General features: G+C 37.4%; 1 protein-coding gene across 6 annotated transcripts in view; it reads right to left on the bottom strand.

Moving 5' to 3' along the window:
* Nucleotides 1–22,530, bottom strand: part of cadpsa (Ca2+-dependent activator protein for secretion a) — a 453,076-nt gene that overhangs the window by 68,921 nt on the left and 361,625 nt on the right. For 4 of the 6 annotated variants that reach the window (XM_073072299.1, XM_073072298.1, XM_073072302.1 and 1 more), the window contains 6 exons: nt 19,416–19,550; nt 16,946–17,101; nt 16,263–16,410; nt 6,480–6,554; nt 4,493–4,576; nt 3,516–3,548 (listed from right to left, as the gene is read on the bottom strand). In XM_073072299.1, the coding sequence (XP_072928400.1) occupies nt 3,516–3,548; nt 4,493–4,576; nt 6,480–6,554; nt 16,263–16,410; nt 16,946–17,101; nt 19,416–19,550 (631 nt within the window). The remainder of the gene's footprint in view (nt 1–3,515; nt 3,549–4,492; nt 4,577–6,479; nt 6,555–16,262; nt 16,411–16,945; nt 17,102–19,415; nt 19,551–22,530) is intronic. The other 2 variants (XM_073072303.1, XM_073072304.1) reach the window with 1 other exon arrangement.

The raw sequence follows: 22,530 nt of genomic DNA on the forward strand, positions 1-22,530 counted from the left end.
TCATATTACAATGGCAAGGGGGTTACCTACTACTGAATGTGTGCATGGAAACAGTTGGATTACTTGCCAGAAATGATGCTTTAAGAATCACGTTCCATTCTGGGTGGAACAGAAAGTGTGCAGTGTCTCACAGTCTATTGATCACTGATTTTGACATTACTGATCAAAGTTTACTGAGCAAACAATGCTAACTACATTTCAAAGGAGAGCGTAAAGGTGGCTTTGTGAGATCCAATGATCTGCCTGGACGGGTGCAGATCTAAAAACAGTTAAGATCTGATACTGCGCAGGACAAACCAGCCCACTTGACTGACTCTCAGCTAGGAAACCAAGTATTCGCTTTAACAACCACTTCTACACAATGGCTGCAGTACATACTATCTTCAGGATAGACTGGATCTAGTAAAAGGTGCTTACATCAGCTGCAACGTAACCAGAAGTGAGCAGGGGAGGTTTGATGCTGGCAAGAAATTAATTACATGCAAATGATAGAAGTACAGTGAAATGAGGTCCATAAGTCTGGCCACCTGACATTGATCTTGCCGGCCTTGCCCATTTGGATATGATCATTGAACTTCACCAATTTCTGTCATCCAGAACTTGTTTCTAACGTATTCTTCACTGCATTCTCAAACACTTAGCACTATTCCAAAACTCCACTTCACACCCACAACTCAGCTTGCACAGAATGTCAGCCATTCAACTAGTCTCTTTCAGATCATCCAATCAGAAGCTGGGCTATTAACATATTCAACACTGAGACAGGAGGTCATATGCTGGAGACTTTGCCCCCAAAAAAGTTTACAACCCAAACGCAGCACCGAGGGAATGCCACACACACTAAATGCCAGAGGAACTCAAAAGGTCAGGCAGCGTCTATGGAAGTGAATAAACAGTCACCATTTTGGGCCGAGACCCTTCTTCAGGACTGGAAAGGAAGGGGGAAGACACCAGAATAAAATGTAGGGGGAGGGGAAAGAGGATATCTAGAGGGTGGTAGGTGGGTGAGAAAGGTAAAGGGCTGCAGAGGAAGGAATATGATAGGAGAGGAGAGTGAGCCATGGGAGAAAGGGAGACAAGAAGAGATAAGAGACCAGAGTGGGGAATAGAAGATGGAAGAGGGAGGGAAAAATTAATGGAAGGAGAAATAATGGAAAGAGACGAGGGAATCATGCAGAGAGTGATCCCTGTGGAAAGAGGAGAGTGGGGTGGGAAGGTAAAGATGTGTTTGGTGGTAGGATCCTGTTAAAGATAGCAGAAGTTGTGGAGAATGATGTGTTAGATGTGGAGCCTTGTGGGGTGGTAGGTTAGGACAAGAGGAACTTTATCCCTGTTAAGACGGTGGGAAGATGGGGTGAGCACGGATGCTTAGGAAATGAGGAGATGCAGGTGAGGGCAGCATCAATGGTGCAGGAAGGGAAACTCCATTCCTTGAAGAAAGAGGACATCTCTGATGTCCTCCAAAAGAAAGCCTCATCCTAGGAACAGATGTGGTGGAGCCAAAGGATCTGAAAAAAGGGAACAGAATTTTACAGGAGACAGGGTAGGAAGAGGTATAGTTAAGACAGCTGAGATTAGGAAGGTTTATAAGAGATAGCGGTAGACAGTTTCTCTCCAGAGATGGAGACAAGAGAAATTGAGAAATGGGAGGGAGGTTTCAGAAGTGGACCAAGTGAATTTAAGGGCAGGGTGGAAGTTGGAGGCAAAGTCGATGAAATTTACAATCTCAGCATGCGTGCATGAACCGGTACCAATGCAGTCGTCAATGTAGTGAAGGAAGAGTTGGGAGTATTACCAGGGAATGAGGGAATGCTGCCCTGTCTTCTTCATACAATTGTATTACTTCTTTAAAGTACATGAGCTATCACAAATGCCCTAACTGATGGTTATCCTTCAGTCACGGCCAATGGATTTTCTACATATTATTTACTATGTGCACTGTTTGTGGGAGCTTGTGCATGGGCATTTGAGCTTCCTACATTCCAAAGGTGATCACCATTCAAAAACACTTTATTTACCATCAAATAATTCAGGATGTGCTGACTTAGAAGCACTATACAGTAACTACTTTATTTCTCATTCTCATTATGCACTCTAAAAGGAAACAAGTACTACTACACCCAGAGAGCTATTTGGTTGCACAGACACCGTGAAAACAAGGCAAATAGCTTTGATGCCTGCTACAGCTTTCCATTCAACTTTAAGGGGCTCCATAAGGGCATAGAAATAGCAGTGATAAGCAATAGATATAAATCAGCAACAAACCTGTAAACAGTGCACAAAGCCTTTGAACAATAATAATACACATAGTGACAGAGAGATGAGGATTTGTTTCACTGCTACTGATTGTTTCGTTGTGTAGGAATACAAAAGGATGCTTCAGTATGGTAATACTGGTGATAGTTATTGTCAGCTTTTTATCCAATGCTGGCTAATGCCTCTTGCCGGTATGGGGACCAGGACTATACATATCACAAATTATATGCATATCGGAATTAAACTGGTACCCAGACCTATTTGCCACAGAGTCCAGTCTTGTGGCTTTTATTTTAATAAATTATTAAAGTAGTTGACCAGTTGGGAAGTTCTAGTATAAGTATAAGCACAACTATAGTCACCACCATCTACTGAAAATATACAGATTTAGCAGAGAATGGCCTTTTGGTATCTTTTAAAGAATCACAAATGAATTTCTGTGAGGATTATCCTCATGACTCAATACAATTTTGTCAGAGAGACAATTAAATCTAAGACTGAACAGGGCAAAAAAAAAAACATTAACTTAAAATCCAGGAATTGATCATTGGGTATCAATGTTGTCTGAGGAATCATAACTTACAAGGCTCTAGACCGAAGACCAGGAAGTGGGATAGCTCTCAGTAATTTTTTGTGCAGCATAGACTAGAGGACTGCTTGGATATAAAACTGAATCCTTACTCAACATGTATATTTTTCCTGACTTGAAACTGATAGAACTTCCCCTGAAAGGCTCAACTTGTCTTAATAGCACAGTTCCAATTTCAACAACTCCCTGGGTAAAGAAGCTCATATATTTTATGATGGATTTTATAATTGCCTTAATTTATTAATGAGGTCCTGCTTAGGATTCCCTTACATATAGAAACACAAGTACTTCCACCTTTTCATAACTTTTATGGCCTCTATTAAACCAAATCTCTAAAATGGAGGCCAGAGCAAATCTTTATCTCAAATGTATGATTAGTAAATGCACCACAGAAGTTTAGCTCAATTCTTTTCAATTACTTGATTGGAATTGAACATGTCTATGTTTCTAAGGCAAATTGTCTTTGTTTGAGCTCATTTCCAGTCACTCTCTAATAAAATGTTAATATGAACCAATTTCAAAGACAAAGTTTCATGATATTTCACATGTGCCCTCTAAAAATTCTAAGTTTAACTATTTTTATGATGTAGGAGATTTCTTTCATCTTATTTCAGAAATCTTAATTTGCACGTCAACAGAAATGTCAATAAGACTTATTTGGTACACTTACAGGCACATCCACATACTTGGAGGCTGCTTTCACCTTTAAAGTAAAATAGAAAAAAAAGATGACAAAAATAATGCTTGAAGTAAATCCATAGATGCATCATATTACCATGTATATATTTTTTAATGTATATAAAGGCACAATGCCTTTAAGTGTATCTTTTAAAATGACAATTGTGGAATCTCAGATTAACAGATATCAAGATTTGCTAGCTTTGGTCTTGCATGTATGATACACCTACTCATTAGCAAAGGAGGAAACTAATACAAATGACAGAAGTTAACCTTTTCTTTTGTGCTGTAAAGTTCATTTACGCATGTAGTGATAGAGCGTAGAACAGGCCCTTTTGGCCTTTTGAGCCATGTTACCTCAGCAACCCCTGACAAATCTGATTAACCCAAACCTAAATCAAGGGACAATTTACAATAATCAATTAACCAATCCGGTATATATCTGGACTGTGGGAGGAAACTAGAGAACCTGGGGAAACCCACGCATTTCATGGGGAGGATGTATAGAGTCCTTACAGGATGATGCTGGAATTGAACTCCAAACTCTGGAATGCCCTGAGGTGTAACAGTGTCGCACTAATGGCTATGCTACCGTGATGCCCACTTGTTCTTAGAGAAGGAGTTCATGTTGACAGGTTGTAAAATATGATTAACACATGGACTGGCTCCTAACAAATCAGAAGTTCAAAGTTCAAAGAAAATTTATTATCAAAGAACATATAGCATATTTCACCATATACAGCCCTGAGATTTATTTTCTTGTGGCAGATAATTCATTTCCGGTAGATAATTTAGTAAAGAAGCACAGTTCATATATAAAGGTACATACCACACCATGCCTGAACAGCAAAATTGAATAAAAGCATTGAATATTTTCATGTTACTTTTTTAAATGAACCGAACACCTACGTACATTCATCTTCAATAACTTATTCTGAGCATAGAAAATAATATGAAAACTTCTCTTACAGTGAATGACAGAAAGGATGAGAAGAGGGTCCCTTCATCGTATCTGGATAGTTTAGACAGTACTCCTTCCAAAATAGTAACAAACTAATGGAAAAGAATGATTAAAGTCATATGGAGCTGCTTGATACTAAAACCTTAACAATTCTTTCCAATCTGAAATAGATGAACATAAGCTAACAAAGGTACATCCTGAAGAATCTAACCTGTTTTATTCCATAATTCTTAATTCTAATAAATGAACTAAAAGGACCTGCAGTGCCTTTTAAAAGTATTCATTTTCCAACCCGTTGTTCACATAAATGAGCATTACAACTGGGAATTTTGCTCAATTTAACTGAGAATTTTTATTTATGAATCACATGCTCCTTTTTTGAGAGCCCCAAAAACCGGGTTTGTAAAGCATGAAAAACGAAAAATTCAAAAACTGTAAGGTCAGCAGAGCTGTTTAATTGGGTTACGGTCAGGAATCTATCTGGGCCACTCAATGACATCAATTTTCTTCACTTGAACCCACTCCATGGTTGCTCTGGCATGCTTTGGGTTGATGTCCTGCTGAAAGATGATGTTCCTCCCCAGTTTAAACTCAGGTGGGCAGGTTTTTATCCAGGATCTCTCTGTATTTAGCAGCATTCATCTTCCCATTGATCCTGACCAGATTTCTATCCCTTCTGCTGAAAAGCATCTCCAAAGCATGATGTACCTCCAGTATACTTTGGAGTAGGGATGGTGTTACTTGGCTGATGTGCAGTACTAGATTTATGCCACAGGTACTGCTTAGTGTTAAGGCCAAGAAGTTCCAACCACAAGACCTTTTTCCAAATCTTTATAGCATCTTCTAAATGATGCTTTGCAAAATCTTAAAGGGCGAGGATATGCTTTTTTTTTTAGCAAAGGCTTCTTCCTTGTCACTCTTTCATAAACACCCTTTTAGTGGGCTTTAGAGATAGTGGAGCCATGAACTTTGTCTCCAGTTGCAGCCACTGACCTCTGCAGCTCAGAGTGAGTGTTGGCATCACAGTAGCTTCTCTTACAAGTGTCATTTTTGTCCAGTGACCAAGTTTAGAGAGCCAGCCTGACCTAAGTAGTGTGGCTGTGGTTTCATATTGTTTCCATGTTTTCATGATGGACTGCACTGAGTTCCAAGGTATGTTCAGTACCTTTGAGATGGTCTTGTACCCTTCCCCAGATTTGTACTTCTCTATTATAATTTCCCTGACTGGTCTTGAATTCTTTTTAGTCTTCATTTTGGTTTGTTCTGCTGAAAATCTACCTTACTTTTGGACTTTTCAGAGTGAGGGGTATTTATTCTTGTGCATTCTTTGAAAACAGGCCATCCTCCAATTTTCCACATCAACAAATTGGGTGAGTTGATAAAGTAATATGTATATTGCACCAGGGGAAAGTTAGTGCAGTAATTATGAAGGGGATGAATACTTTTTTAGCATCACAATTTTGGTTTTAAGGTTTTAGTAAATTGTTGACAGGTTTGGAATTTTTCTTTTGATTTGACATGACGCACAATGTTTTGTAGATTAGTTGTGGGGAGAATACTTTTTCAAGGCACTGCATCTTGCCATATTACTGTTCAGTCCACTACTGTTAATATCACACTTTGCTGGTAATTGAACCACGAATTGTCATATATATGCTTGACCAGATGACCAACTGCTACTGTTCAGTTAAATTAGTGAATTGCCTCTTCATTAAATTCATTTATTATAATGGAATGAAAAAGACTAGTTTACTCTATAAAGATTTTTACACAAAACTCTAGAATGTTCATTAACACAGTTGTATCAGTATAGTATTTGACACCAACTACATGACATTTAATAATGCTAACCAAGATAATATTTACCTACATAATTATTCCCTTTGAAAACACCAAATGAAAAATAATGTCCAATTGTAAAAAAAATCATTTAGAGGGTGTCTTAAATAATGTGAGTATTAATAAAACATTTGTCATCAAATTCTTGCACTGTACCTTTGCAACCATGAGAGTTATCATTTCTTTGACAGTTTCTTCAATCAACTCATCAATTTTAGAATGGTATTGCCGCTGAAAAAAATATAGAAATATACATGGGCAAAATGTGATATTCACTTTTTAAACAAAATGCTGGCAAAGGCAGGTCAAATCTTTACCTAAAAATGTTAAAAAAAAATGCTCCTTTACCTGGTTTTGTCCACAATCATTTTATTATTTGTTAATAACTAAACCTTGTTTATTAGCAGAAAATAGTATTCCAATACATTGGTAGAGGGGAAATATATACAATAAAATATTTAAATAATTAGTAAATAATCAAAATAATTTCTGCGTGTATTGTTGATGACCATTGTCCTTACAGTTCTTTAGGGAGTTACACAGGGAAACATTATATCCTTTCTTTTTCAATGAGAATAAATTTATTGATAAATATAATCAGAATAAATTGTTTTAATGGGGAAAATGTGCTTTTCATTTAAATTTTGTTCTGCAATGGCTAAATGATAAATACATGTTTATAGTTAAAATTGTAGCTTCTTAGCATAGCCGAGGACACACAGCAGACTGGTATTTCTGAAGAGAAGCTGATACAAGAAAGAGGCCACTTAAATAACTGGGAATTGCAGTTTAGTATGGCAGTGTGTCTGAATCCTTACCTATGAACAGTTAAGAAGGTACTCCATTCCTTACGTCTTCAAAATTGGTTTGGTTTTGCATCAATTACTAATCTAATAAGAGTTAAAAGCAAGTTACCGGTCTGGTTCCTGATGTAGGTTGTGTGGAGTTCTTTCCGTATACAATAATTTTTGAGGTGGGTTTGAAGTGATTTAAATGCTTTCTAGTTACATATCAATTGTATGCTTTCTGATAGAAAGTTTCAGATGAAACATTAGCCCTGATCTCCTTCTATGCATGTTGCTTAAGCCTCTGGGTGTTTCCAGCATTTTGCTGTCAAATTTCAGATACCATCTGCAGCTTTTGTTTTTCAGTTGGATGATAGTGAAATAGTAACTGCATAAATTACCCTTTATCTTGCGGTGAAAGGGTCTTAATGTGAATTAGGACACTGTTTTTCAGGGACTTGATATGAAGGTTTAGCCCAGCTGCTGATACTTCAAGGTTGAATCAAATGAGATTTTCTAAGTAGTCTCTTGTGTTGCTGCTGGAAGTTTCACTTCTCTCATGTAGTTTCAATCGAAATTAATGAAAGCTCTAGTTAATTTGGGTTCTGCAAATCTCACTGAGACTTGGTACTTCTTTAAGATTCCTCTTCTAGCAAAGGCAATGAGATAAAGGAAAGGCTCAGTTACCAAAATGTTATTTATTTATAAGGATAGTGTCTCTTTAAGACAGTTGCAGAAGCTATTCAGAGCCCAAATGCTTTGTGAAGCTCCACCCTATTCCCTCTTGGAAGCTATTTTTCTTCAGAAATGTTCATTACTTTTATAAGCATTTGGCTTCAGGAAACATAAAGTCAAATTCAAAAAGACCAAGATAATGTAATTTACTAGGCATGGCTTGCAAGCTCTTGCAACCAAACAATCTCTTCTTTTTTAAAAAAAATAAATTGCGGTTTAGTTAATAGAATGGTGATCTGAATTAAATTTGGAAGAAATTATGATGGTCTGAATTCCATAATGTCTGTATGTAATTCTGACTAATGTGAATTTTGTCAAAGAGTAGCTTTGGGAGAGATTGCTTCATACAAATTGGCATCAATGACTTCTATGTTCTAATGACATTTTAAGGATAATAATGGTGTAAGATTGCTGGTTAAGTTTTCCTGGTCCAGTTTGCTCTTCCACCAAGTGAACACTAGAGGACAGCACTGATGGCAGGGGCCAGCCCCCAACCCAGTTTGGATTCCAGCACACCCAGAGGCCTCTGCTCTCTCCCACACTACCTCTGCATCTCCTCCCCTGGGTTGCTGAAACAGGTGACCCCATGGCATGAAGGCCTAGTCCTCATCACAACCGAGGCAACTCACCTGCCCTGCCAATGAACCAGTGAACTGGACTTGCAGTATACTATATAACCAGTGTCTAACAGGGTCTTGTGATCACAATAGAAATGTCCAAGGCAATCTCCCGCTCTGTGTATTGTCCAATGACACACAACAGTGTTATGATATAGATCTTAGTTGCAGATATGAGCGGAGAAATGGCAGATGGAGTTTAATCTGGTCAAATATAAGCTGTTATAATTTGGGAGATCATACGGACATTATGAATGTGCAGAGAATGAAGAATTTGGATAGTTCAGGTAGAAGGGATTAGTTTAGTTAAGCATTTAATTACTAGCTTAATTAGTTTGGCATGATGTCATAGGCCAAAGGGTCTGATGCTGTGCTGTACTGTTCTATGTTGATTGTGGCTAAATGATAAAATTCTCACAAAGTTTGCACCATAATGAAATATAACAGGATATTTCAAGCATATCGAAGATATCACTTGGCACAACCAACTCCTTTTAATGGAATAATCACCAAACTTACCCAAGACTGGAAAGTATAGAATGTCTGGAAAAGTTTCTTCTAATATATGTTAAACAGTGCAATTGCAAGTGATGATATTTTATAATACTAAAGAAAAGTTAATCTTTTTTGCAGACAGCTGACTGGTTTCCCTTCATGTTACCTTACGGTTTTGCTGCATGAAACAGTGGTAACCCTAGCCATGAATATCAAATGCAACACGTGGCAGTTTTTCGTTACTTCTGCCATTTCTGGACTTGATCTTATGGACCATGCATTAATCAGTCTCTGCCCAAGAATGGCTTGAATTCTCAGACATATGACACGGTACTGTAATATGACATGGTACTGTAATATGACATGTGTACAAATGTTACCGGTCATTGCAATATGGAATCTCAACTGGAGATTGAGATTGCAAAGGAAAACAGGTCGCAGATGTGCGAAGTTGTTTGACAAGAGCACAACTTTAACATAGTTAATGAGTTCAGGTGAGAGAGACAACTGACAAAATCATTAAAGCATTGACACATATGCCAAAGATTTGGAAACAATCAAGGTAGTGTTAATCTTTTGAAGGGAGTGAAGTTAAAACTAAGAGGAATGTAATCAATAAAATTAGGATAATTAAATGTCAATCTAAATGATTCTAAATGTCAATCTTCTAGAATATATTTATTATTTGTTAATTTATTTTTTGGTAATATTACTTCATGTGTTTTGTGTGGATTATATGCACTGTACTGAGTTCCTTGGTTTGGAGAAACATTGTTTTATTTGGCAGTATACATGTATATGGTTAAATGACAATAAACTTGAACAACTTGAGCTTGATAATTAAATGATGAGGAAATTAGATAGCAAGCAAATTATCCAGAAAATCACTAGGTAAAATCTGTACAGAATTGATGGAGTCTTTTCTATTATAATAGAAGATACTAGCATTAAGGATGAGACAATTAAATACCACTATATTAACATTATCAATAATTATCCTGGATTTAATGAAGTGTGCACTGACCCACCCTACAACACGACTCAACCAGACTGTATGTTTGACTGGGATCAAATACTTTAGCTGTACCATTTTAATACAACAGGACAGTACTTGGACTTTAATATCGCTGACCATGTTATGCTTTCATATTTCCCCTTGTGTTAATCCCATTGGCTTTCCACTAATACATAATTCTTAGTAAACACAAGAGATTCTGCAGATGCTGGAAATCCAGAGCAATACACACAAAATTCTGCAGGAACTCAGCAGGTCGGGCAGCAACTTTAGAAATGTATAAACAGTCGACGTTTTGGGCCGAGACATTCATCAGGACATTAAATTCTCAATATCGAGATTTGAAGAAGATATTGATAAGTATATAATCATTGGTTAAACATTTCATTCTCAAGTCCAAATAATTTTACATATTACTGATTTTACAGCTACATCACTCGTGACACAGTAAAATTAAAACTTTCTGTTTAATCGTTAGGTCGCAAAAGCTTCATAGAAAAGCTAACAAATAGGCAGAACAGCTAAATCAAATGCATAACTTAAGAAAATATGAGGGTGCACTAAGAATAGTATTCACCCAATCCAGAGGCTGGAAGAATTTGTAAGTGCGTTAAAATGTATCATAAATAGAGCCAACCAAATAGAAAGTAAGTTAAAAGGGCAAATAGAAATAAAAGTTTTGAAGTGCTGTGAGTCCCATAAGTGTGAAGATATGGTTCATGCCAATCCGTTGAAAGGGAAGGTTTAAATAGCTCAGAAGATGACTCTGGGAACTTAATGTCCTTCAAGTATCAATGGAAATGAATGTATTGACAAACTTCACATGAAGCTATTGATAGTTCTGATGGGGAAAATATTTTTCCACTTGCTATTTATAAATTTTGGTACACATTTACAATAAAATCATAGCTTCTTGAGAATCAGTCCACAGTCTGGTATCTCTGACAAGGACTGACATTGGCTGAAAACTTACATCTTTTTGGTATCAAGGGAAAGAGCTGAGCCTTAGATTCAATTGGGATATATTCAATGAACTTAATCCTAGTTTTTTGTTTGAATTAAAGTATATACAGGTGTTCCCCCCCCCCCCCACCACCTTTACAAAGGTAGAGTGTTCCTATGAAACCTTTCTTAAGCCGAAATGGCGTAAACTGAAGAACTATTAATTTATATGGGAAAAATTTTCTTAAAAGCAAAAATCCTCTTTGTAATGTGAAAACAGGTTACTAATGTGGGTCTTTTGTAAAAGCGAAGTGGTGTAAAGGGAACATTTGTAAAGCGGGGGACACCTGTACACTTTCAGTCCATTAAGATTAAGTGTAGATAGTATGCCTAATATGTGTTTCACTGTTGATAACTAATGAATTTAGTACAATTTTGTGTTAATCTTTGCTGAGAGTCAAGCATTGGTCCTATAGAAAGTAAGTGTGAAGTACTAAAATAAGAAATAAAGCATAGGACATACATTGCTCTTCACTAGAGAGAATACAAGAAATAGGTGCAAACTGAAAATTGCAATGGAGGAAGGAACTCAGAGAAATAGCATTCCCCAGGGAAGTCTTAGCGAACAAAATTGTAGGAGCTGTGGGATAACAAGTCCCTAGGCTCCCGAAGGAGTGAATTCTAGTACATTAGAAGTGATTACTGAGGTAGATGCTCTTATTTTAATTATTTAAAATGACCAAGACATTGCAAAAGTGGGGAGGTTATGGTTCAATCTTATAAGATACTTCTGATTCACAGTGCAGACCTCTTTATCTAGGGAAGCAGGTAAGTGCATTGCCTGAATAGTAGACAGGGTGGCTATATTGTCCAATGAAGAAAGGTGGGACAGACTTCATTCTTGTGTGAGAATCCAGAATCAAGGTTGCTGTTCAAAATTAAGGGTTTGCCAAGTGAAGAATGGGAAGAATAATTTTGCTTTATCTCTGAGGTTCATGGGTCCTTCCTACTGAAGGACAGAAGAAGAATATTTTAAAGCAGAATCTTGATAAAGGGGTGAAAAGTTAGCAGAGGCAGACAAGCATGCAGGACTGAGGCTGCCATCAGAGCAGATGTCATCAGCATGGTTTTGTCAAGGGCAGGTCGTGCCTTACAAGCCTGACTGAATTCTTTGAGGAAGTAACAAAACACATTGATGAAGGTAGAGCAGTGAATGTAGTGTATATGGATCTCAGTAAGGCATTTGATAATGTTCCCATGCAAGTCTCCTTCAGAAAGTAAGGAGGCATGGGATCCAAGGATCCAAAATTGGCTTGCCCACAGAAGGCCAAGTGTGGTTGTAGATGGTTTATATTCTGCATGGAGGTCAGTGACCAGTGGTGTTCTGCAGGGGTCTGTTCTGGGACCCCTCCTCTTTGTGATTTTTATAAATGACCTGGAAGAAGAAGTAGAAGGGTGGAGTAGTAAGTCTGCTGATGACACAAAGGCTGGGGTGTTGTGGATAATCTGGAAGGTTGTCAGAGGTCACAGCAGGATGTCGAGAGGATGCAGAACTGGGCTGAGGAGGGGCAGATGGACTTCAACCCAGATAAGTGTGAAGTGGTTCACTTTGGTAGGGCCAATTTGAAGACGGAATATAATATAAATGGCAAGACTCTTGGCAGTGTGGAGGATCTGAGAGATCTTGGGGTCCATGTCGATGGATATTCAAAGCTGCTGTGCAGGTTGACAGTGTTAAGAAGGTGCATGGTGTGTTGGCATTCATCAACCATGGGGTTGAGTTCAAGAGCTGGGAGGTAATGTTACAGCTATATACAACCTTGGTCAGACTCCACTTGGAGGACTGTGTTCAGTCCCGGTCACCTCACTACAGGAAGGACGTGGAAGCTATAGAGAGAGTGCAGAAGAGATTTACAAGGATGTTGCCTGGATTGGAGGGCGTACCTTATGAGAATAGGCTGAATGTACTTGGTCTTTTCTCCTAGGAGCAATGGAGGATAAGAGGTGACCTGATACAAGTGTATAAGATGATGAGGGGCATTGATTGTGTGGATAGTCAGAGGCTTTTTCCCGGGGCTGAAATGGCTAACACAAGGGGGCATAGTTTTAAAGTACTTAGAAATAGGTACCGAGGGGATGTCAGGGGTAAATTTTTCACACACAGAGTGGTGGGTGCGAGGAATGCACTGCCAGCAGTGGTGGTGGAAGCAGATACAACAGGGTCTTTTAAGAGCCCCTTAGATAGGTACATGGAGCTTAAAAAAATAGAGGGCTATATGCTAGGGAAATTCTAGGCAGTCTCTAGAGTGGGTTACATAGTCAGCACAACATTGTGGGCCAAAAGGTCTGTAATGTGCTGTAGATTTCTATGCTCTATGTGATCTTATTGAATGGATTGAAGGGCCAGGTAGCTTTCACCTGCTCCTAATTTATAAGTTTGTATGATAATTAAACAAATTAATCTTAACCATGTTGGTGTCATTGAGTCATTCACCATCAGAATATTTCACAATGTTAGCAGCAACGTTTAAAGCTGAGAATGATCCTTTGTCATTATTCTCATGGAGATATTGACTATTTCTGAGAGATCACTGGGAAATCCCGGTCCTTCCTCAATCACAAGAGAGGTAGTTTTAGGACAAAATACAGAATTTTCATTGAAAATACTTTGTATGCAAGTACCTCCCTGCAGGAAGCAAGAATTTGGATGAACAGCACGTACAACACGCTGGAGGAACTCAGCAGGTCAGGCAGCATCCATGGAAACGAGCAGTCAATGTTTCGGGCCGAGACCCTTCAGGACTGAAGAGGGAGTGGGCAGGGGCCCTATAAAGAAGGTGGGGGGAGGGTGTGAAGGAGAAGGCTGGTAGGTGCCAGGACCACAGCATCCGCAGTGTACTCTGTGTTTAAGAATCTGGATGAAACTTCTTACAAAGTTTCCAAAGGTTACAAGCAAAGGTCTGAGAGTAGAATATAGTGGTTCTCCATGTTGAAATTTAAAGAATAGGCACATGAATTTATTGTATTATTTTGGCATCAAATGATCAATGCAATTGCCTGTCTCAACTATTTTTGTTAGTGTAAGCCTATTGGCAGAAAAACAGGCAATTGAATGAAACACCTTTAAGTAAGAGCATGTGGTTATCCAATAATATAATAGAGCTTACAAAGATAAATGCTAATAATATTTAAATCAATAAAAAGTTCTTAAATGATATTACAGATTGGTAACTCAGTAAGTCTTAGACTTTCGCACATGTGGTTCTTGATGCAAAAGTCCAAGAGTTACTGACTAACAGACTGAACTGCAACCATTGCTTTAGTCCATCGACGGACTTCACCTGGAGTAGGATCCAGTGCTGATGGGATTCTACAAGCTTTCTAATCCTGTCAGGTCAGACCTGGCACTGGAGTGGAGGTTAATGCCACCACTTCAACAATTTTATTTCAAAAATATTTCTATATTATTTCATTTTCAACTTATCTGCAAATGTTTGTTTCTTTTTAATTTTTATTTATTTTGAGTATTATTACATTTTATTCAAATAATGTTCAATTTCACTAGTTTTCAAATGTGTTATACTGAAAGACATTTGAAAACTGTTAAAATATACTTACAGCTTTGACTTATGTCAAAGCTTGTTGTTGGAAGTGTTCCGTACTCTGCTGAAGAGTTGTCACAACCAGACTTCTCAAAGCAGAGGAGGCCAGAGAGGGAAATCCTCCACACTCAGATCAGGTGAGTATAGGCAGTGGGCCAGATCAAGACTGATTCATCTTGTTCTGTGCTTATTCTGGCAGGGATTTGATAGGCTGAGTAGACTTCTGTTGTGTAAAGTTTCTACAAATCAGAAGATCTATCCATTAGAGGGTGTACATGGTTGAAAACAGCCATAACACTTCAAAGATATTATTTTTATGATCTTGTTGTGTTGCTGTATTGTTACAAGTTGGATTTCAAATGGGGAAATGGTACTAAACCGCAAATCACTGACTGGTCATAGCTGGAGCATTGGGTATATTATGGGAACATCACTTTTGGGAATGATGAAAAAGCTTCAGAAGAATTTTACCAGAATTATACCTGGGATGAGAGATTGCTTACGTGGAGTGATCAAAGAGATCTGGATTGCTCCCCTAAAGCAGCAAAAGATTAAAGGAGGATCTAATGTTTGTTCAAAATACTTAGGGGTTTTGAAAGACCTTGTGGGAAGCAGCAATTTCTTTCTGCACTGCTCTAAACCAATTCACAAAAGAACCAGAGGGAAATGAGCAGAAACTACTTCAATCACAAGTCTGTCAAGATCTGGAAAGCACTACCTAAAAGTATATTAGAAGTAGATTATATGGAAACTTTTCATAAGTACTTAATACAGAATTATTTTGGAGGGTAATGGGAAGAAGTTTGGGTTACGAACTAAACTGGACATCCTACTCAAAGAGCCAAAACTGGTGCCATACACTGAATGACTTCCTTCTGGCCTGAGTTTACAATTCTGTTGTTGTTGATTAAAAATAACAACAAATTGAAGCATTTCATTATTTTTCTTTGAGCTGGGGCTTCTAAATACCCGCTTTCTGAATTTAGGAATTCATTTTTGAACTTTGCTCAAATTCTGCTTCAAGAATGTGTTATCCCTACTGATTCTTTGTTTGTTATGGTCAGGGAAGTAGGCGAAAAGTCTTATAAATCAATGATCGGCTAAATTGAACTGACAGCTGTTTGTGGCTCCAACAATCGTCAATCATTCTCAGCTCAGCTCTATTCTGTTTCTTTTTGGAGGTCAGATGTCAGACCTTCTGCTCCATTGCCAGACTGCCATTGATCCCAGGAACAGAACACTGCCAATTATGCCAATGATGGTCAAAAGGTGAGTTACTTATATTATTCAGGCTGGCAAGATTTCAACTTGTAGCCTTACAGGTTATGACTCTTCAAGTGCCTATCTTGGTACTTTTAAGATGCAGTGAGGGCTCTGTTAATTTTTTTGTAACCCAGTAAATTCAGAAAAGCAAAGTATTATGGATGCATTTCTAATGTTGTATTGCATCATTCAAATGAAACCGTAACAAAATAAATCTCTGTTGATATTCGTTCAGCAGTTCAACAAACACCCATTCTTGAAAACAGTAGCACAGATTAAGTATTTAAGGGGTTAATGCAGATTAGTCTAATAGATGCCATTATTTTGTTCAAAGTATTATGCACAAATTAGGTCATCTTTGTATGCTGTATAAATATTTTGCTCTAAGCATTATAATTATGTAATGATTTGCTGCAGCTAAATCTGATTTGTATTGTAAGCTGCTCACTGGAAATACTCATTTTCATGAAAAAGTGTTAACTTACTTCCTGGCCCACCTCCATACTGCAAAGCTTTGTGGACTGTGTCTTGGCATCAACCATCACATTAAACATGGTGCATATTGACTGTGGGACACGGAAATCTGTTGACCTGCTTGTCTTCTGTAGCTTGGCTTCAAATGCAATCCTAGTCCTAACAAAGGGAAAGGGACTGCTTTAAAATCTGCAACACAAATGGTGTTCAGGCCTACCTGTCAGAGACAAACGTTAAAATATTTTTAAAAAAATTCAAACATACCTTTATTTTATCACATCATCATTGCTTTATAGAATTATTGCAAACACTTATAAAAATACCTTACTCAATTCTCTGTGCATTACGTTACTGTCAAACATGCAAATTACTTTTTACTCCAACATGTAATTTCTATAGGTAGAGGCAGCTTGCAAGACTTTCATTCCCCTTCTCTACCTCTATCACCAGTAAGCATTCCCATATAATATCCAATTAAGATAATGTTTGTAAGTGATTATAATATGGAATTGTACACAACAAATCATTGACGTGCTTTGTCAAGCTTGTCGCTGTAATACAACAGGCTTCTTTTACTTCTAAATTGGCAATCATTAACTATAATTAAATCTTACAGATAATCACTAAATAGGGATTATGTTCACATACAAATACTTGCTGGGTTTGTCTTTAATCCTTCCATAGAAAGCCTAACCTTTTAACACATGATTCAATCATATCGCTGGACATGAGCTTTAGTCTTTGCTCCAGGTGCTTTGCAAACTCCTCCTCTGGCCAATGCAGATCTCTAATAAAGGTCTGCAAGGCATCCAGTTTCCAGAACAGATCTTCTGAGGTTCCTGAGCCGTTGCTGAAAAGGGAAAAAGGATATGAAAATCATTCTCTGGCCACTGCCGGTGATTATGGAAGATGCAATCAATGCTTGGGGTGTACAGCAGTTTCAAACGAGGATAACATAGTCATAGCCCTGGATTTTTTTTTTATCATACACCTTCAAGTCTTGTTGCCTCATGTTACATAACAGTTAACAATTCAAAGGACTGCAGAGGAAATGTTTTCAAAGCTACTGGCGAACAAATGTGCTTTAAAAGTGTATGGTAAAAAAGTAACCTGGAATTATAACCACTAAGAAAGTGTGGTTATCTTATGTTGTGATTTCATGCACACTTCAAAACATGTCTCTCAAAAACAAGTAGTAGCTTCCGTTGGGATCAGGTGGTTTTGTGGTAAGTAGTGGTGGGCGAGGTTTGCTGTTCTCTTCATCCCCTGCAACGCAGTCCACTCAGCCAACAGCTGTTTTATTTTGGATGATCGTGTCTAAATAATTTTGAAATATTCAAACATCCTCTTCCAAGAAACGTCCCAGACAGGAAAAAGTATGCTAGTTATGACCAATGCCATTTGATGAAATAAACCCATGCAATTCAGAATTTTAGCAGCTTGGCTTCACTGTGAGATCTGAAGCACATTTTCTTGCCTCATGAAATTCATCCTCGCAAACCACTAATGCCAACACTGTACTTTTTTTTTTAAGATGTTGTACACACCATGCATTACCATTACTGCTGGCATCATCTTCAGAAACAACATATGGCAGCGTGCGTTTCCAATGTGATGAATGCCAGCTGCACTGAAGTAATGATTGCTTCAGAGCGTAGAGAAAGCTACCGTGGGATGAGACCATATTCAAGCATGCCAAGGTAACCCTCACCTTGTGGGAACTCTGTGGTGACAGGAACATATTCCTAAGAGGGTTCATTTGTTTTGGGACCTTTATCAGTTGTCTACAGACATAGTTAAAGTATTTTATCTATTGGACAGGGGGGGGGGGGGTTGCAAATATTGCATGAAAGGGGATTGCTAGTAGTCCAGTTCCATTGGAAAGATATAGATTCAAGCACTTTTTAGTCTACTTAATTTTGACAACATACAGTATCCATGTCACAACAAAGTGCTTTCTTCGAGCACACTGAAGATTAATGTCATTACTTCTGGAGAACCAAGAACACAACCACACAACCAGGAATTATCAACTGTGTTTCATCAACCTTACTTCTTCCAAGCCTTTTATAAAAGTAAGTTCCATCCTCAATATCCAAGACCAAGAGGGCCAAGTATTGTGAATGTTATAATGAGTTGTATATCATAAAGATTGTCTCATAACTTGCTATACATATCACAATTAAATTGTGAGTAGACAGCAGAAGTCTAATGGTAGAGACTGTGCTACATCATCTGGATGGGGTGCACCATATCAAGATTTTATTGTGGTTGTCGACTTAGCTTTCCTCTAATGTTTGATCCATATCTTTCCAAAGCATCACACAGCATGCAACAAAAGAAAATGGAAAATCACTTATGCATTCCATTTTCATATGTTTCCTAATCTAGTCTTCCATATAGTCAACCTGGCATGAAAATATTTCTTTTCATCTTTGGAACAATTCCAACTTTGCAAGGCTATAGATCATGATTTGAATGCATTTAAACTGTTGGGTACAATTAACAACTTCGTTTATCACTTTGATAAAATATTTCTTTTTAAGTACTGCAAATTAGAGCTTTTACAAAATTTCAGATGATCATTTTTTAAAAAATGAAACTGAAACCATATTTTTCAATGTCAAGGTAGCCAGCTTCAATGATACAGTAAAATGTCTGGGTGCCAAATATTAGCAATCATTGGGGAAAGGTAATCACCATTACATCTCTAATGAGAAGATAATTCTGACATATTTAAGTAATAAAATCTTTAAAATGTTTGAAGTCATTCTGATGACTTATTGAACATTGAGCAAGAAGCTGTCCATATTATAACCAAGTATGGGTATGAAGTGACATCCTACATGGGTCATTATCTCTGAATTTTGGATTTATAGACCACAGGTGTATAAAATTTCAATATTTTCAAAACATCTGAAAAAAACTACTTGTTCATACCTATGGAATGCTTATAAATGAAGAGAGAGCCCTTAATTATTTGAGCCTAAAACATACACTAGTTATTTTCCTTACAAAATTTAAAATGGATGTTCTAAATTTATCAGATATCTGATTTGCTACTTATTACCCAGCTTTTGAAATTAAGTCAAGCAGATAAAGAACAAATTCACGCCAGGTTGCTTTAGGTGACAAATCAGACCTAACGTGTACTCAATACACACTCTGCATCATATATAGTAGCGATCCAGGACGAAGCAGAAAAACTAGGCATTTGTGGGAGGTTAACTGGTAGATTTGGTACTTTAGGGAGATTCACATTTGGTAGATTCACATTGGGCAGATTACTTGTTAAACTCCTGTGGAAGAAACAGACAGAAAAAAAACACCATAACAGTGACAATGTAGATGCAGATGTGGAAGCATGTGACACCTCTAAACAAATTTGAAAAACTATCAAAAAATTCACAGCAAATTAAAAGAAAACAACAAAAGTTGTGTTGATTAACACATGCCCATGAGCTTTATGGTTGCTGTGGATTTTCTGAGCATTGCAATAGCAAAATTCAAGCAAAGTTAGAAAAAATAAGAAGATACCAGGCACCTGGAAGCAAAAAGTTGATTTTTGGAAAACAAAAGAAATGTTTGTGGTATGAAATATGTTATTACATTTATATAATCACTGAATGAAAACTATCCATTTGTTCATTCACCAAATGTCTTAAATGCAGTTATGATGCTGTGTCAGTTATCCATCATTTTAACCCTCTACCATTTGTTTAGTATTTTTTTAAATTAAGTTCAGTGTTAACATTTGCTAACAATATTATTGTCTGTTCCAAAATGCAGGCCAAAGATATTGCACATCCAAGTAGTGAAGTAGAAAAATTCTTAACCCTAGCACTTAAACTGCCACTTAACACTATTCATTCGGGATCTAATTAACAAGTTAAATGAGCCAATGTCCTCATGACAGCAAAGCTACTGATATGAAATAACTATTTTGTGTATTATCTTGCAATTAGTAATTGATTATAATTGTTTAATGTGAACTGTTGATTTAAATGAGAATTAAATTTGGGGTTGGCAGAATAAAAGTCATTAAAATTTCTTATTATAAAATGAAGTAGTCACAGAGTCTTTAGCATGTGGGAACAGCACAAGAAAGAATCAGTTATGGTGTAAATTCTGATTAGATTGACAGTAAGAGAATGAATTCTTGATGAACAGCCAAGTAATTGTGAACTTTTCAGAAAATATGAATATTGACACGGAGTTTTAAAGTGACTGTCAATATAGAGTTAACTCCCCATCTGTTGCATGTTTCAATGTAGTGATGGACCTCGTTTTGACGACAGATTCACTCGCTACTCAGGGTTCAAGATTAAAGAATACAACCATTAGTAGCACCATGATCAAGCCATTGCCCCACAGCTACATTAATCTTTTAAGTTGAAATTTTTTTCTTTAATTTACCAAAAAACAAGAATAAATATCAGCTTGCTTAAGCAGTGGAAATATCAGTGGCATCAGGTTTTGAAACGCGGCAGTTTGCCTGTGAAGTACACCTGTCACTGTTAGTCTGGCTGCATTTCCCTCCGACATTCATTTGCATGAAATTTACATTGTTGTGCCCTCTTCAGGCATAGTCGGGGACAGACACAGGAAAAAGCAGAAGTTGTTTGTGTGCAGTACCACTCAAAAGCGAATCGAGAAAAAAGATCAGTACCCTCATTCCCACTGCACTATTGCCATTTTTGAGATACTATTTGGCATCTAGGTAGAAGGGAACAGGCCCCAATGGTCCTCTTTTGGCAAAAATGGTTTGGCTTTCACATAGATTTGACAGTATTGCTCTAAAATTGACACTGGGTCTGTAAACTGCTAAAATATAGCAGTTTGTAGAGCAGTTTAAGACAGTGAAATATATTTGCAGCATTACTGGAAAATCCAGTGGCTTAGCCATAAATTAGAAAATGTATAACCAAATTACAAAGGTATTTGGACAGAGAAATACCACAGATAATTTACCACTCGTTAGTTTTCATGGAATTTATTTCACATTTAATTAAAACCTTTGTACTTATGTTCATTTTTAAGCGAAAATTTATAGATATAACTTGCTTTTATCATTTCCTGTTTACTTACCAAAGGAATGAAATACAATTTTATCTTAATGAATGCAAACAATAAGTGAAGGGTAGAAGTATTAAAGGTATTATTGTATTATTAAGTATAATTGCTCACACCTTGTCTCACCATATCAAAAGAAAAGTACAAAATTAACACAATCCATCAAGGACAACATGGGTGGGTCAGCAGATAAGAAGCCATTTTGTCCCCACTGATTAAAATGCTTATCTTGTCATTTTAATGGGTATCCAAGTTAGCAAGGACTTCATGTGAATGTACTGATCATGAAACAATGATTTTATATCAGCTTTTAACAGTTATTTTAACTTGTGCCTGAGTTGAAAAATGACTTCAACTTTCTTGCCAGACAAAGGAGAGTCAGGGTTTACTAGGAAAGTGAAGAGGCGCAAGCTGCAAGTTCAGCTACTTTTCTGGGAAGTTGAAGTGCACCATTGTTAGTTTCCCATTTCCCCCCCTCCCAACCCTTTTCATGAGACCCTTGTTGAATATCTGATATCTACCTTCATGCCAGTAGATGGCCAAAGGCAGTAGGATTTTCCAGGGGATATTAACCTACAGCACAAAAGGAAAACCTGGTAATTGAAACTACATTGACTCAAAAGCACTGCTACCAGCAGACAGAAATTAACTAGCCAATAAACCTTCCCACTGGCTTTCAGCTAAAACCCACTCTGTAGATTTGACAATTTTGCTTTTAAATCTCAAAGGGACATTTTTGTTTCAAACAGAAGGCGAATTAGTTAACGTATTTATACACAGCACTGCGAAGAGCTCTGCCTACGAAGATATCATTTTACGGCATGTGTGAATAATTGGATCACAGCAATAAACTAGGAAAAAGGACCTGAAAGGAAACACACCTGCCATTCAGCACTTAGTGCAGATATTGGAATGTTAAACCATGTATAATGTGGTTGGGAAATTATTGTTTTGTTTTAGATTAAAATATTCTCATTGTCGCTTCTCCCATTGCCGGGTGCTAGATTCCACACGCACTGATTAATCTTGGACATCTGATCCAAATAGTTCGGTTGGGGTGACAGCCAGGACAATGAATCCTGGCTGGGGAGAAATTGTAGGAGGTGGCTGTTTCACCACCACCAGCTTTTTAAAAGCATTCGAGTTTAAACTAAGTACCTCTAATTTGTAAAGTATAAACTACCTCTAATTTGCATCTCACTTCAA

This window comes from Hemitrygon akajei, chromosome 19 (genome assembly GCF_048418815.1).
Source record: "Hemitrygon akajei chromosome 19, sHemAka1.3, whole genome shotgun sequence".
Classification (NCBI taxonomy): domain Eukaryota; kingdom Metazoa; phylum Chordata; class Chondrichthyes; order Myliobatiformes; family Dasyatidae; genus Hemitrygon; species Hemitrygon akajei.